Source organism: Grus americana, chromosome 6, assembly GCF_028858705.1.
Source record: "Grus americana isolate bGruAme1 chromosome 6, bGruAme1.mat, whole genome shotgun sequence".
NCBI classification, from domain to species: domain Eukaryota; kingdom Metazoa; phylum Chordata; class Aves; order Gruiformes; family Gruidae; genus Grus; species Grus americana.
In genome coordinates, this window is record NC_072857.1 from 29,589,426 (window position 1) to 29,606,423 (window position 16,998).

General features: G+C 42.0%; 1 protein-coding gene across 3 annotated transcripts in view; it reads left to right on the forward strand.

The window, feature by feature from the left end:
- Positions 1-556: 556 nt before the first annotated feature.
- The window catches only part of CCNYL1 (cyclin Y like 1), a 33,176-nt gene continuing 16,734 nt past the window's right edge, over positions 557-16,998 (forward strand). The window contains exons 1-3 of one of the 3 annotated variants that reach the window (XM_054829273.1): positions 557-1,007; positions 14,339-14,413; positions 16,678-16,712. In XM_054829273.1, coding sequence (XP_054685248.1) covers positions 776-1,007; positions 14,339-14,413; positions 16,678-16,712 — 342 coding nt within the window. In that variant the 5' untranslated portion in view covers positions 557-775. Of the gene's footprint in view, positions 1,008-10,136; positions 10,273-13,938; positions 14,186-14,338; positions 14,414-16,677; positions 16,713-16,998 lie in introns of those variants that run through there. The other 2 variants (XM_054829274.1, XM_054829275.1) reach the window with 2 other exon arrangements.

The window sequence follows — 16,998 nt, forward strand, 5'->3', positions numbered from 1 at the left end:
CGGCGCAGCAGGAGCCTGCCCGCACCCCTCAGCCTCTCCGCGCCGCGCAACCGCCGCCGAGCAGCACGCAGGCGGGAACGTTATTCGTATTATTATTTATTAACGCATTTGTGCACCTTTTTAGCGTTATACTATATTATTACTTTTTATTATTTTATTATTATAGTAGCAGTATTTTTACGCTGCCGCTGCTGCAGCACGTGCGCGGCCCGGCTGCGCGAGCCAGGCGGCCCGGGGGCGGGGCCAAGGGCGTGACCAAGGGCGTGGCACCGCCGAGGGGCGGGGCGAGGGGCGGTGCTGATGGGGCCGCGGCCGCCGCTGCGTGTGTGGAAGGAAGGGGGCGGGCCAGGAAGGGCGCGGCGGAGGCCGCGTGACGGCCCCCACGCCCATTGGCGGAGCGTCGTCACGCGGCGCCCCGGCGGGAGGTGATTGGGTGGAAGCGAGGCGGGGCTGGGCCTTCCCCCCCCCCGGCCTCCCCCGCCCCTCCCCGGGCCCGGGGGAAGGTGGCCGCTCGCGCGAGGTCCGTTGCTCGCCGCGCGCAGGAGGCGGCGGGGGGGGGGGGGCTCGCGCGGCCGTTGGGGCGGGCGGGGGTCGCGTCCAGCCGGGGCGGAGGCGACGGTGATGCGGAGCTGAGGCCCGGCCCGCCCCTCCCTCCGTCCCTCCTTCCCTCCCTCCCTCCCTCCCTGAGCCCGGCGCCTCAGCTCCCCTCCGCCCCCTCCCCCGCCCCAGCCCGGGAGCCGCGTAGCCGGGGCCCGGCGGGGGAGCTCCGAGCTCCATGGGCAACACCGTCACCTGCTGCGTATCCCCGGACGCCAGCCCCAAGCTCAGCCGGGCCCGCGGCGGCGGCGGGGCAGCGCCGGGGCCCGACCGCTGGGCGGACGCGTACCAAGCGGCGGCGGGCGGCGGCGGCTCGGCGGCGGCGGCGGCGGAGGCCGAGTCGGGGGAGTCGGATCCCGGCGGCGGCGGCCCTCACCTCCAGCACATCAGCGACCGGGAATTCCCGGATGGTGAGCGGCGGGGGGCGAGCGGCAGGGCCGGGCGGGCGGGCGGCGGGGAGCGCCGGGCACCGCATCCCCGCCCCGCCGGCGGCTGTCCCCGTGGCGCCCCCGCTCCGCCGCGGGTGGGTGCCCGGGGAGACCGGCAGCCTGGGGCGCGGCGCTTCCCCGCCAGCGGCGCGTCCCCTTTGTCCCGGCGGCGGGGGCAGCATGAGGTCCGGCGAGCCCCTGAGGGGGGGCCCGGCCTGCCGCCGCCCGGCCCCGCACCGCGCCCCAAGCAAAGTTCCCCGCGGCTGTCACCGCTCTGACAGCTCCGGGGATTCCTGCGGGCAGGCCCTTGCTGCCGCCGGACGGGGGAAATCGGCTGCGGGACTTCGTCCCGAAGTACGAGCCGCGGGGCTACCGTAGCCGGCGCGGCCGCTTAACAAGTAACGCGGCCAGGGGCGGAGGAGCCGCGGGTTCCACCCCCTGCCCGGGGAGTGCCCTGCCGGGGTCCCTGGCTGCCCCCCTGGCCGCCCCCCTGGCCGCTCCCGGCCCGCTGGAGAGAGGGGTCGGGGAACCCAAAAGAATCATGGCTGAGCCCCCGGGTGTTCCTGTTTGAGGTGGAAGTGTGGCTGCTCGTTTCTCCTTGACTATGGAGTCGTGACTCAGTCGTAACGTTCAGGCGGTTCGCAAAAGCTGCTGCATTTCCAGCCTCTGTTGAACAGGAGGAAGGAAAAGGGTGTGTGGAGAATAAGGGAATTAAGAATTACAAAGATTGTGTGCATATGACATCATTGTGGCTGGACGTGGGTAATTTATAATCTAGGCATGCAGGGTGCTCGGTTATAGCTGTGGACTCATTACACTGAGGTTCCTTGTCATGTAGCTCTCAGTGTTCCCAATTTCCTTTCCTTGAGCTCACGGGAAAGTACGTATTTGCTCTTCAGATTCCTTCCAGTTATACCTGGAGCACTGGTGTCACGCAGACTTGCTCTGTAATGCGTCTCCTTTGCAGACATGTCTAGGAAGAGCTTGCAGGTTTGTGCTGCAGTGAGTTACTGAGACAACGTGTAACAGGTTAGGGGTGCTTGTGTGTGTATGTTCACGTGATACCATAAGCACACAGCACAGTGTAATAGCTTATGATATTCAAAACTTAGTTCAATTAACAAGCGTCTTGCTGTTCCTTTTCATAATTATAGCCACACCTATATGAAATATATTCAGTTGAAAAAAGATAGCTTGTCTGACATCTTTAATGTACAATGCATACAACAACAATTATCATTGGCCCTCCATACTCATCTTGAATTTAAAAAAAATATATTTGGCTATCAGAGAGAAACTGGCTGCAGAAGAGTGTGAGGAAACCTTCAGAAATGGAATTAGTAAACTTGCATGGTTCTGCATAGCACCATATGGTGTGGCTGTTACAGAAACGAGATGGAACAGTCAGGCCTTTGGATCTCCTTTGAGACAGCTGTGCAGTACAGCAGTAGGAGAAATTATATTTGCCATCTAGGAGAAATATAACTTTATTTTTGTGAGAAGATATTACAGAAATCTCTCAACTCTCCCGTATTTGTTAAGGGAGGTGTAGCTAAACTCTCTAAAGATTCTAATAAGCCAAGCAAAAATGCCTAAGCTAAATAAATCTGCTCAGGAATAAGGGTTGTATTTGTTTGAATCTTTAGTATGTGATCATGTCAGCAGTGCTAAGTAACTAGGCTTAATTGCGAATTCATCCAGGTGTCAGAACTGGCCTTCAAGTAGGGAAGCATTTAATTTTTTGAATTTGGAGACGTGAATAAAAGTGTATAGTCCAAGAATAAGATAGTAGCTGTCTATCACAAATTTTACTTTTGTGGCTGTGGAAACTTTAGTCTTGAGGCAGGAGGTAATCCTAAAATTAGAGCTGCATAAGTATTACATGTTTTAGATGATTTTAAAGATCACTTTTCCAGTGGTACGTGGTTCACTATTGCATGGCCTCATAAGTAGATCTATGACAAGTGATAGATGCTATTTGTCTACAATTTTCTGACTGATATAACTGTTTAGGGCTGCAAAAAGTATCAAAGGTTGATATCTTTATGAAAATACAGTTCTGGATAGTCAATATTAGAAGTAACATTCTTGTGTTCATTTTTGAACATAATAAAGCACTACCTGGGTAGGATTGAAGCACTTCAAAACGTAAAGCATTATTTGTGAAGTCTGAAATACAGTGTTATGAGACAGATGTTATAATGAAATTAAGTGATCTGTTATCTGTTTAATTTAAGACCTTCTATGAAAATAATAAATCTGTAAACACAGCACTTGCATATACCAGATAGCAATGCTTATCCCTCTTAACTCTAGGATATAAAAACTGTCAGCATACCAAACCGTGCAAACAGCCTACATGTTTCTGTGCTGTTGACTACTACAGAGCGTTAGTTTGTTGCTATAGTGGTAAGTAGTCCAGCAGTTTCATTTGAAGGATAAATATTACTTCTATAATTTATTAATATATAATACCTTAGGTTAGCTAAGATGCCAGTTTTGTCAATAACGGAAGAGTGGGAACCTGCTGACTGGCCTCTACTTGAATGCTTTGGCAGGGGGAAAAGAGAGAAAGCTGCAGGGAAAAAAAGTCAAGATCATCTTGGCTATTTTTGTTCCATGCTGCTCAGTTCTAGGAGTTTCTAAGAACACAGCTAAATATATCAGAAAGCTAGCATCCAAATGTGATGGAGATGCTTCATTCCTTAAATTTCTGTCTTTAAGTTGTTTGTTGTTCTTAAGTCCATCTTAATACTTTTGTGCTTGTTTTGCTAAAATTGAATGTTTTGGTTGTATCAGTAATGCAGAAGTTACCAACTGAGCTGTGGACTTTTTGCTTTGTATTGTTTTGCCTTGCTTTTTGGTAGCAAGTGGAATGTGGTCCTTGGAGGTCTACGATCATAAGTGAGGATTATTCTGTAGCTTCTCCAGCACACTACTTAACAGGCACTGCTTTCCAGTCACCACTGCTTAGATTGTATCAGATCAGAATTAAACAAGAAAAATCTCACTTTCTTAAAATGGGGAGGTTATGAAGTGGTATTTATATAAGACAAAAAAGGAGTGGTAAGTGGGATGGAGTTAAAACACACTGTGAAAGTGTAATGTTTCAACAAAAGTTAATTCGGATAGGAAGGGATTGTCAGATCCACTGCTGAGAGAGTATTTAAAAGATGACTTTGTATTTTATGGTTCTCAAGATCCTGAGCCATAACCTGTTCAGCGCACAATTTTTCAGAATGAGAAATAAGCGTGCATTTGTGGTTTGATATGCTAAGCCAAGTTGTATTAAGTAAATGGGAATAAACATAACTTTGGTTAACAATGGTTTCTTCCATATAGATTCATGCCTACTGTTAATGTTAAATATCAAAAGCTAAAATGAACCTAAAGCTGCTAGTTGACTGTTCAGCTGAGCATTAATGTTCCTTCTTTCAGCATGCAAGCAACAGTCAGAAGCAGCTTGAATTGACCAAAAAGGCTCTCCTATCTAGTAGTAGAAATGGCAGCTCTTTGATCTTAATGTGCCGTTTTGGCTGTGCTGATTACTGTTTGTTTTCCAGATGAGTGTCTGCTAATCTTTATTTTGGGCTTCTTTTTTCCTGTGATTTTTTCTTTTCTGGTTATCTGGGGGAGAGCTTATGGCTGACACTTTCTTGCCAGATCCCTGTGTTTAAACATAGATCTAATTTTTCATAAATTCTTTGATTCTTGGGTAAAACTAGAACAAGGCCTCTCTTAGGAGACTTTTCTCACTTGCACTTGAAAACGTTATTTGCCTCCACCATGCTGTTTACTGAGTTCAGCAGTTTTGGGCAGAGGTTTGCCTGATTCACATGAATCAAGGGGAAGACTGTTGATCTACTGAATCGGAGGGACAAAATGACCTGGTACCTTCACCTGGAGAACTGGGAGGTGGGTGGGTGGTAGAGAATGACAAGGGAAAAGACAGGGATGAGAGGGAACAGCAAACGGGATCAGGAGAGGTGTGGAGTGGGATGTGGTCATCACACAGAGGTTAGATGGGAAAACAAATGGGAGGGGACTTTGAAGAGGAGAGTGAATGAAGTCAGTGAGAATTACCTGAACAGGCTTAGACAGACTAGTCCCTAGAATGATTCTTCAAACACTTGTGAGCCTACCTTTCTTTTTTCAACAGCCCCCTGGCTCTCTAGGGCCTTGTGCCATGCTGAAAGGGGCAAGCTTCAGGTTGCCAGCATGCCACAGTTGTTAAACAGTACTGAAGATGAACAGATACTTGAATATATTGATTGTCCATGATAGGATTTTAACACCAGCTTGTCTATAAACCTCCTTGCAGACGGTCTAAATACTGTTCATTTGTTCCTCTCTTATATAATGTTAGCAGTTTACTTCAAGCATGTGGGTGGAGGGTTTTTTTCCCTGTTTTTTAAAATCCTGGTTAAAATGTTAGTAAGTTAAATAATAAAAAAAAAAAAGATGAATACTTTGATGCAAGGAGTCAGGTTGTTGATGCCAGCAGTTTTCAGCACAGGAAGGGCTTAACCATCTTGTGTTGGTTTTTGTGCCTCTCTGAAGAGCTGTAGCTGCATAGGCTGACAAATATGAAGTTGGGAGTGAAAACCGACTGATGCTCAGATACCTTTTCTGGTGTTCCTCTCCTTTTTTCCTTGTGTTCACAAAGTTTTTCACCTAACTTACGCTCACTCTTCTTTCCCCTCAGTATCTCTTTCCTATAACTGACTAGGAATTAATTACAAAGGTATTTGTAGCAGTTACAAATAGTATGTGATCTTGACAAATGTGAAAGAATTGACTCTCTGAAGCCTGAAATCCTTCCGTTTTATTGGCTTAAGATGCCTAATGTCATGGCCTTTACAAAATCATCTGTAATGTGCCTGTAGTGGAAATGACTGAATCGCTAAGTCATTCAGAAACAACGATGAAATTGATCGACAAATTTGGCAATTGGAAATAGAAGAAATCTTCATCATAGTATAGTATCTGTATTCTGTTCTTATGCTTGGGTACTGCTGACAGCTAAGGAATCCTCTACCCTTTTCTCTTGCCACTAAATCTTGGAGACTTCTGCAGTGCGCAAGTTTATGTAAGCCTTAGGTTTTTAAGAATAGTTGATATGGAACATATATACGTGAAGCTCATATGGATGGAAACTGATTTGTTTGTTTTGGTGAGTGTGTTTCTTCAGACTTCCAGTATAACAGCTATTATAACTGACAGATTTTAATAAAATGGGAAATATTGAAAGGAAATATATGGGTAACCTGAGGGTTTTGCTGAAACTTATGGAACTAAGGAAAACAAATTAATTTTCATCTTGACTTTATTTTTTTACTGTTTCCATGTAAATATTGTCTTTAGATCCTTTCTTCTTCTGGCTTTCTTTGGGAGACTTGCTGTTTTCCCTCCTACCTGTCAGGGGAGATGTTGTAGAGCAACAAAAGTTTTGTGGCTAGAAGTATCTGTTCTCTCAAGTGTGATCAGTGTGGTGAGGTCATACTGAAAAGCTGACTAGCAGGGAAATGAACTCTTGCACAAGCCAACAAAACACAAAAACCTACTCCTCCCAAATTCGCATTACACGTTAAATTAAGGTTTCTAACAATGTTTCTTCCACATATAGGTAGAAGGAAGAAGCGACTCTGGGAGGTAGGAGGAAAATTCTACCAAACATTAAGAACCTAGACCTTGGATCTGTAAATCCTTGCCAACAAGCTCATATTGAGATTTCTAAATCTGTTTTTTCATTACAGCTGGAGTTTGAATGTGCACTTTTATTTCACTCACTAGAAAAATTACGTTTCCAGAAAACTCTGAATGTTTCGACTTGAAGGGACAAACAAGGACGCAACTGGCTTAAAAAGCTCAGCACTATTTATTTAAATGTGTAGTAAAGCCAGATGAATAAAACTGAAGATCATACTTGCAGGTGATGCAAATATCAGGGGTACCTCAACAGGTTACACAATATTCCACTGTCAACCAGGTAGCATTCTGCAGTGTTTGAGCTGTGTATGTATAGCACAGCTTTGCTTCTGTTTGGAGTTCTGAAAGGGTCTTGAGTCATTGCAGTAATCAAACATAGTTGTTGGATTTTTTTCCAGTGTGAAAAGTAACACTGGCTTTTCATCAAACATGTCAATCAGACTCAGATAACAGTGTTGAATACCAGTTTCTTTCAAAGACAAAAAAACCTTTTTTGTAAAACTGTTGGACATGTTTTGTTATGCAGATAGTTATTTTTCTTTTATAGAACAAACTGCAGGTAAGCTGAGAATCCACAAAGCCACTGTAAAGAGTGACTGCACTTGAGTTTGTGCTTAAAATGGCACAAAACTTGATGACACTGTTAACTCAGTGTTAATGAGCCCAAACTCATTTGAAGTTTGCATTAATGTAAGCAATTGGAAGAGGAGAAAAAGATTTGCATATGCCAGTCCATCAGGTGGCATGTGACACCTAGCACCCAGTACAGTGCATCTTATTTTGATTATCTGCAGGCACTAGATGAGATTGGAATTCCTGGTACTTGCCTGTTTTTCTTTCTGAACCATGTCTTGTGATAAGTAAGGCAGAGAGCATAGGAGGGGTTGTTATGGGGAAGGCTTTCCTTACACTTGCAGTTATCAGCATGGATCTAGGATTATAAAATTTGGTTGATCTTTAATGTGTACAGTTAGAAATTTTTGTTATGGCTTATTAATTAAAAATTAGAGCTGTAGAGTTGTACTTTAGTTTCTTATGGTAGTGAATTGTGTTATGTGTGAAGGTCTATGTGAGGAATAAAGAGTGGACAGCATGGAACCAATTCTTTATCCTTGTCTTTTTAAATGATCCTACGTTAAATGCAGTACACAAACACATCTCTAACAAAATGTTAGTTACTTTTAAGATCTAGCTTGTGAACTATTGTTTTCCTTCTAGTTCCAAGATAAAATCCTAGGGATGTCTTGTTCTCCTCCCTTTTTAACTGGTCCTGCCTTCACTATGGAGTTTGGGGCACTCCTGACATCCTGCTATTCTGCCTCGCTAAAATGTGTAGAAGTGATTATAACCCTGGCAGGTACATCGTGAAACACAGGGAAGCCTGCTTAACTTTGCTCAGTCCCAGAATGGCTAGGTATTGTGTATGGTGGAACAGATCTCTGCATCGTCTTTCCCCAACAGGGACCGTGAACTGAGAGTAATAGGGTTGTGTTGGGATTTGCTATGGAGGCTGACGATAGCAGTGTGGCTCCTCCTACACTTTTAAGAAATGCAGGAACACTAATACTGTATTGATTTATTTTTTTTAACCACAGAAATTAATAGATAACTTAAACTCTGGCTACCCCACAGCATTTAATTGATGGTCTGCACTTTGCTTTCTAAATTCTTCTGATTTTATGCGCAAATTTGAAATGTTTACTGTGTCAGTTTCTTGTTGAACCAGCCCAACTCAGGAGTGTGGTGTAAGAGGAAATAATTCCTTCTTAAGTAAGAGCTTGTTGTATATTGAAGTAATTTCTGGAGCCTTCTAAAACATCACAGTGCACTTAAATATCTGCTGGGTATTGGTAATGATATTGCTGTTCTTGTAGCAGTGCCATAAAGAACAACTGACAGATTTTAAATAGCCTTACAACATCATTCTGTGTGTATTGGGTAAAGTCATGATCTTTAGAAGTAATCATTTAACAATGAGGGTGGTCAAACACTGCAGAGGTTGTGAAGTCTGTCTGTGGAGATACTTGAAACCTGACTGACACAGTCCTGAGCCGAGTGCTCTAGCTGACCCTGCTTGAGCAGGGCTTGGACTTAGGTCATCTCAAGAGGTCCCTTCCAACCTGAACGATTCTGCCTTTCTGTGGGCAAAGGCCAACAGTGTGGGTTGGTTTTCGTTGTTTTCCTTTATATAGAAAGAGTTGATTTCTGCTGGGGAGTTAGGAGTGTTTTTAAGGGACTGATGCATAGGCAAGTGTTGGTTAAGATTGTTTTCATCAAGATTCTCCCTCAGAGTTCCTTTCTGAGAACTGGTTGTGTTCGAAAGCACTTCGTTATGCAACAGATAGTCTTTTATGTATTCAAATTTCCTTGTATTAGTTATGGAAACAGAGTGAGTTTTGTGTCTTTTGAGTCCATCTCATTATGGAAGAGACATGTATTCTGTTGAAGATAAATAATCCAGAGATCAAAGTGCTTTCATTCTGTCCAAATCTGGGGAAGAAGATTGGACATGCAGTGTTTAAAGGATAGACTAACCTGTGTGTAACCAAGGACATCAGAGGGAAAGGCAAATGGAAAGAAACTGATGTGTGCTGGGTTCTGTGTTGGCTGGTGAGGAGTAAACAAAGCAGGTTGAATTTAGAAAACGGAATTGTAACTTTTAGGAAAGTGTTTGGGAATAGAAATAGAATATCATAATTTAAAGGACAAATCATTTTATATGAAGCTATTGTTAGGAATAAGAGACTTTCTGAAATGTATTGGCAAAGTTGTCAGTTTAATTTGTTTTAATTTTTAAATCTTTATTGGGAGTGTTAAGTAACTCACGTCTTTCACACTTTAAGGTAATGAAATATAAGGGAAGGTCAAACATTAATCAAAGCTAGTAACCCACCGAGAAGGGAAGAAACTCAATTTACAGCAAAGAGATGATTTTTTGATTTAATGCTTTAAATATGTGCTGTATTAAAATGTTACTGCTGTCTAGTAGAGCAGAGGACAGGGCTAAAACTATTAAAGGAAATGCAATATTTTAGTATTCTAAAGTAGTGAAATTGTCAAAGGGCTGCTACTTAGTAACAGTGATGTCTTTGAGTGTCAGCTTTATTCATGAGATAATATATGTAACACAATGCAGTGTGTAAAATGTGTTCTTAATAGAAATCACCCGTGGAGGTGTGTAAAACAGTAGATAAGTAGCTAGCATTATAAATTCCTAAAACCCACACAGGTTCTTATATGGCATAGATGAGTAAAAGTAAAGTCTTCATGTGGTTTTTGTGTTGAGAAAAGGACATAAGATCTTGAGCTGGGGCAGAGGTTTGCTTTTAAAAGTAATATGATCTGCCCTGTGGGGGACTGTATGCTCTTATCGGTGCCTGGAGCGCACAGCAGCAGCAGAGGTAGCCGAGATTGTCTGAAGGGCAAGCAAGCTGCAAGGGATTCTTAAAAATGAGAATGGTGAGAGAGAGAAGCAAGTTCAGGCTTCTCTGTGCTCCAGTTGGAGACAGGGTTGATCTGACAAGTTCGGTAGTACCACGTGAGTAAATGGCACTGAGAGATGCAGGGAAATAAGGGGGAAGGCTATTTTTAATACAGAGTTCTCAGAGGTGGAGGGCCTTTGTAGCCTGGCAACATTGCTGTGCCGCTCCCACAGGCTTAATTTCTGGTGGGAATCTTCCCTTCTTACCTCTTTATCACTAAATGTGAGGGTCCGATAGAAAATGTGTTTTGATTTCTATTGAGTTGATAGCCTCTAGAACAAAAATGTTTTGGAGTTGTTTTCTTGCTTTTTATATCATCCTGTTGTTTCTCTCATTTCTCTCATTCCTGTTTCTGCATGTTTTAATTCCCATTATTTCTGTTCATCCTGTGGCATACCATGCTTTTTTCTTTTTCTGTTAACTTTCTGTGAAGCTTGAGCTTTCTGTCATACATCTTCTGATGTAGCTCCTAATCAAGACTTACCCTTATTTTCAGGGCTAGATATCTTGTTTTTAGACTCGTAGGTGCTACTAGGATGAAGTATTAAGAGTTATGCTTGGTTGTGAGTCAAATTGTTTGCATACAGATTAATCTCTTCCTCTAGCTTTTCTTTTGCTGTGTTTCCCATTACATGATGCCTCTTCTCATGTCCTTATCTGCCTTCTGCCTTATGCTTCCTTCTTCAGCCATATTGCTGTTGCTTTTTGGTATTTCAAGAGCAACACTGGCAGTTTAGGAAGACCAAATCATACAACTAATTTTTCTATTGCTTGGCAAAAAACATTGTCCAGGGAGAGCAGCACGGAAAGTTAAAATTCTCCGGCTTCTTAGAAGGGGAAAGCTTACAGGGAGGTGGTCTACTACATGCATCTTTCTTTCTTTGCAGTTTCTTGCAAGACAAAAGCAGATGTGCTGCTGCTGCTAATACCACGTTATTCTGGGATAAGAGGCCTAGCTACAGTTGGTCTTGATCACTTCTTGTCATGTTTCGTACCAGGGGCTGCAGGACATGTCTTTGACTTCATTAGTACCGTAACTTTGGTTGTATCATCTGTGTTGTGCATTTAATGTGCTATGGGTGCTTGTTCACCTGACTTTGTCCAGCAGAAAGCATCTTGTGCTGCCACAGTAGCAGAGCTGCTATGGAACTGAGGCCAGTAAAGTCCATTTTCCTTTCACTGCTGTTCCTCTCCTCAAATGTGTGGGTCTGCTTAGGTTCAGGGGGGCAAGTTTGACCTGTGTGGCCGTGTCAGTATCGTGTCCCTTGGTGCATCCTGCAGTGCTGTGGATCTTACTCTTCTTGTCTGGAATGAAAGTTGGTTATATTTTATGCCTTTAATTCTTGCAGTGCTTTTGGTCCTAGACCTGATTTCTAACATCTGAGAAGCATGGATATAGGAACTGGCAGAGCACAAGAAGAGGCAAAAACAATATAAGAAGCGAGCTTTAACAAGCCATATAGTTTCAAAGTAAATCAAAACCTCAGGCAAGTCAAGATGTTAGTGATGTTAGTGTATTATGGGGTGAGGGAGGATGGGCGTTATCCCATACTGTCTCTTCCCTGGGAAAAAAAGCACATGTCCTGTTTAACATTGATAAATGACCTGGAGGAGGCAATGGAGTGTGCCCAAATTGCAAATGACACCCAACTGGGCAACCTAGATAGGCTGGGGGATTGGGCCAACAGGAACCCTGTGAAATTCAACAAGGAGAAACACAGAGTCCTGTGTTAGGAGTTACTGAATTCAGTAGCCCTTTTCCCTCTGTTTTCCTGTGCTTGTTCTCCCCAATTTCCCTGTTGCCTAATATCACACAAGTCTTGTACAGTCCTACGTGCTCTTCCCTACCATTCCCTAGTGAGTCCCATAGCCCTGTGGGCATCAGTGTCCCTCAGCAGGAAAGGTGATCTGGGCTCTGCAGACCCTCACTGGAGGTTTTCAAGACTCAGCTGGATAAAGCCTTGAGCAGCTTAATTCTACCTCATAGCTGACGCTGTTTTCAGTGAGAGGTTAAGCTAGACATCTCCTGAGGTCCTTTCTAACCTGACTTACCTACTTATTCTAAAAGTTGCTGCTGAACTGTAAATAAATAAATAGAGTTGTTTGCTCTGTTTGCATCATAACTTGCTAACAATCTATTTTAAATCTGCATATTGCAGTCTTGTTCTGTCTATTGATGATACTTATTTGGCAGACTAGCAAAATAGTTCCATTTCTGAATCACTCCTTTCTCAAATCTAAAAAGTTGTTTAATATTTGCCATTATTAGTGAATTCCTCGGTCTGTGTCAAAGTTTGGTTTTTTCTTTTTTAATATAGTTCTAGCATTAGAAACTAGAATTGGTCTCTCTACTGTCTCTTAAAAGTGATTTTGCTAAATCAGTGTTAAAACTTATCAACATCATGGACAATTTTTAAACAACAGTTATACTATTTTGTTGAGACAGTACAAACGGTAGTTAAAATGTGCCAGTACGGCATACTATTGTGTACTGGATTTTTTTTCAGAGAATCAAATGTGTATTAGTGGTATGAGCTGTAAGGCAAATTCCATTCTAGGGCTTCTAAACCAGGACTTCTTACGTTTTAACTGCATGATTAAATTCAGGTATCTGTTCACTGTGTGCCATGAATGAGCACAGTAAGGTGAAAATAGAAATACTGGTTTTGTAAGTTAGTGTTTAGAAACTGCTTGATATGGTCTGCTTTCATAGCTGACTCTGGCCTTTTTTTGAGGTGGGAAATTCCTGATTAAACCATCTTTGTGTTCCTAAATAGACATTGGCTACCTTACTTATACAGTAGAGATTCAAAATTACAGTGGTCTGCATCCTGGACCGGTGTCAGAGCAATACTGCTGAACTAAGATGAGTGATGTTGTAAGCCAAGTACTTGGAAAACATCCAGGTCTGGATACCAGTGTTGTGTACCAGTGGGAATCTGGAATAAGAAGTCTTGGGGACACACGTACTTCTGCAATTACGTTCACTTGCTGACGCATGAGGGCTGTGGTTGTGCTATGGTTAGGTGCAGCAGCACAAAACATTCACATAGTTAAGACTTCCAGCACCATGACAGTTTGTGCATGCTTTGGCTACTATTTAACCAGAGTTCTGTTGGTTGAGTGCATAAAAAGCTCTTCAGATTTTTTTTTTCTTCATTAAAAGTTGATGGTAATTCTTAGATGACTACCACCTCAAAATACTAACGTGTGCAAGTTTGCGAGCTAGTGTGCTTTTATGGTTAGCATGGCATAAGTAGCACACAGGAAGATCAGAATGACTAATATAAACGGATGCAAATTTGCTCTTTCCAGGATGCACAGGATCACGGTACTAGATTATTCTGTTCATATATTCACATAAGTCAGTGTCCCTGTAGCATGACTTCCTCAAAACAGCTGTTTCTTCTGTCAAAGCTAATGCAGCTCTAAATTTCATCATGATGTTTACAGTTTCATCAACAAATTGTACTGATCGCTTCCATCTTAATCTAAGGGAGTAATATATCCTCATCTAATGTCGTCACTGGTTCATTGTGGCAAAGGATTAAAACATTTTGTTCTTCAGTGGTTCTATATTAGCTGTACAGGGTTTTACTTGAAATTCCAAAAGAACAGAATAGTGTAAGATCCATGTTTTGATACTTATCAGCACTGCAAAAGTTACTTATTACATTCTTTTATAAGACCACAGAGATTTTTTCCTGCCAAATTGTTGTTTTTAGTTACGCTCTTAATAAAGTTCTAGCTTTCTGCCCTCTACGGAGCACAGGCTCTGCATCCAGCTGCCCTAACATGCAGGGGCACATACTGACTTTTGAAGATGCATGTTGTTTTCTGAGATCTCCCTTTCCAGATTTTGTTTTGATGGAAGCCATAAGCTACTTTGGAGCTTCATGGCAGTAGGAATAAGTCCATGGGCTTTTTTTCAGAGGGGAAAATGTCAGATTTTTGTTTATCTTGGCAAAAGTAAGGTTTGGCTTTAGTAAGACAGCCCATTTTATGTGTTTCTGATCATGTCTCCGTCACTGTGCTTGAGCATTTTAAGGCTGGGTGGGAATCGTTGCAGTAATCATCATCTTCTGTTAAAGGTCTCTCCTTTTTTTGTCCTTTCTGTTTCAGATTTAGCTTTGGAATCTAATCCATCTGATCATCCCAGAGCAAGCACAATTTTTCTGAGCAAGTCTCAAACGGATGGTAAGCTAAGTTTTTTCCAATTAGAAAAAAAGGCAGGAGAAAAACTGGAAAAATAACTGCCTATTTTAATTATACAGCTCAAGAAAACTTATATTGCTTTAATTCTTTCAAAGCATAGGGATTAATAATTTGTGTGTTTACACAGAAATGGGTTTGTAGGCTGTTTTACTTAACACTTAAAATCACTTGTTCTTCTAAATGCTCAAATATCAGGATGTTTCTGATCCTAGTAGTCTGCAGGAGCAAGGCTTTCTTCACTTGTGTAATTGAAGCTTCAAGCGGTGGTGGTTTTTTTTATGATCAAGGACTGTTTTAAAAATTGCTTTAAATTAAAAATAAAAAAGGCAGTTTTCTGCAAGGAATAATAAGCCTAAGCCATCAGTCTATATCAGTTCCTTTTGAATATGTTGGTTTAAATTGTTTGAATAGTTTCAGTGGCATAATTATTCTTGAATCCTGGTTTCAGCTTCTTTGGGGATCCCTTGTTTACTTAATAAAGTCAATTTTGAACAATTACTATAGCTTGTGTATTCCAAAATGCTGTTAAAAAGTGGAGGCATTTCCATATTGCACAAATAAAAAAGACTTCTGACAATAGTAAATTTTGAAGTTGCAACTAAAAAGGAGTTTAAGATTCTTTTAAAAATGCTTCTGTTCCTTTTATAGTTGGTTCTTGCTTGAAACGCTGTTTTTTCTAAGACAGCGTTGTACTTGAGATTGGATGTGTTGATGGAAAGCTGCAGTGTGTCTTCTACCTTGGCATAGCTTTGCCACAGAAAAGTAGAATTATTTTGACAGGTCTATCAGTTGCAGTCCTGCTAATCAGAGTATTATGGCAAGTAGTAAAATTGTCAGTTGTATCAACTTTGCAATGCTCGGATAATCTGTGAGCAGTGGAAACAAGCTCTGGCATGATTTTCCAGAAGAGGTGATACCAAGGAAGTGTAGGCCTCTTTCCTCGAGGCCTCTAAGGTCAGTCTTCAAATGGACAGAGGATCTGACCTGTACATTTCAAACGCCTCTTAGATGAGCGCTGCTTAAGTTGCAGTTAGCAAGCTGACATAGTTCTTGAACGTTGTAGTGCAGCTTTGCTGTGCATCCTTTCAGCCTTGCTGCGAATAACCTTCAAACTATGTGAACATCCTGTGTTGGGGGTAGTATTGCTTTTAAACATGATTCAGTATTCTTCAAATGTAATGTATTGAAATGTATACACTTGTGTTCATGTAGAAAAATGGTCTGATAGGTGAGATTATAACTATTAAACTATTCTCAGAAGTTTGTATTAGTTGGATGAATCGATTTTTACAGGATATTTTTATGGACAAGGCGGGCAGAAGAATTTATTTTCTAATTTCACCGAAACTTGTTTAGTTAACCTTCCACAGAAATAGTAGAATTAATATCTGTAAATTCTCCCTTACTGAGATGTTATCAGGATTATGAGTTTAGATTTATGCAAAAAGACCAAAAAAAATTGGATACTCTCTTCCAATTGTTAATTTTTCTAAATATGTAAGAGAATGTGTCCTGTTAACAAGTGGTAATGATCTGAGGTCAAAACTTTGGGGAAGTCACCTGTCCAGGCTGGTCACATTTGTATAGCTTTCTGCATGCATGCAGCTCTCAGCTCTCCTTTAACAGCACTGTTTTACTGCTACTTTTATAGCTGGGAGTTAAACCTTACAATCTTTTTTGAAAGGCTGACACAGTTTAAAATGATCAAATAACATGGTTGCAGTTATATGATAAATAGGCATAGCTTGTGCCAGCATCTTCTGTGTAGTGAAACAACTTTTCACCTTCCCCTGTCTAACAGGAGGAGAGAGAACACATATGCAGTGCTGGGCACCTCACTTCCTCCTTGTGTGTCTTCGGCAAGTTCCGTGTGTGATGTTTTTACTTCCCTTTGCTAAGTGGTGCTAAGTTGAATGTTGGACATTGTCTATTTGAACTATCTGAAATCATCCAGGTTTTCATGATGCCCAGCATCTTTTCAAAGCTGAGATGTTTTTCCCTTCGTGCGATGGTAGAAGTAGTTCCTAAATGTACACATGGATAGTTGGAAGTAGTTTGTAGTTTACTACCTTGATAAAACTCAGTATTTTTTCCTCAAGCTACTTTTCCAGACACCTGAAGTCAAATTTGACAATTTTAATACTCATGTACTTCAGAAGACTAGGTTAATAGAATGACTTTATTGAATGTAAATTGGGATTGTATTTTAGTAACCTTTCTGTTCACATTCTTCTCCCTCTTTCTAGTGCGAGAGAAGAGGAAGAGTAACCACATCAATCATGTAAGTAAAACAAATTCTTAGTGTGCCATATTAGCGTTTTGGGACAAAGACAAATTCAAGAAACAACTGTAGTAGTTCTAGGTATATAGTTCTACGCGTGTTCCAAATCCTCCTTAGCAAGATAAAACTGAATTATCTTTGCCTGTCTTTTAAAAAAAAAAGACAGGCACGGTATCAAAGAGCATGGAATGGCTGATTTCAAAAGAATACAAATGGATTTTTTTTGTTGTATTAGTCAAGCATTTTAGAACAGTACAGGAGAAAATATGTCAAACTGCCTACATTG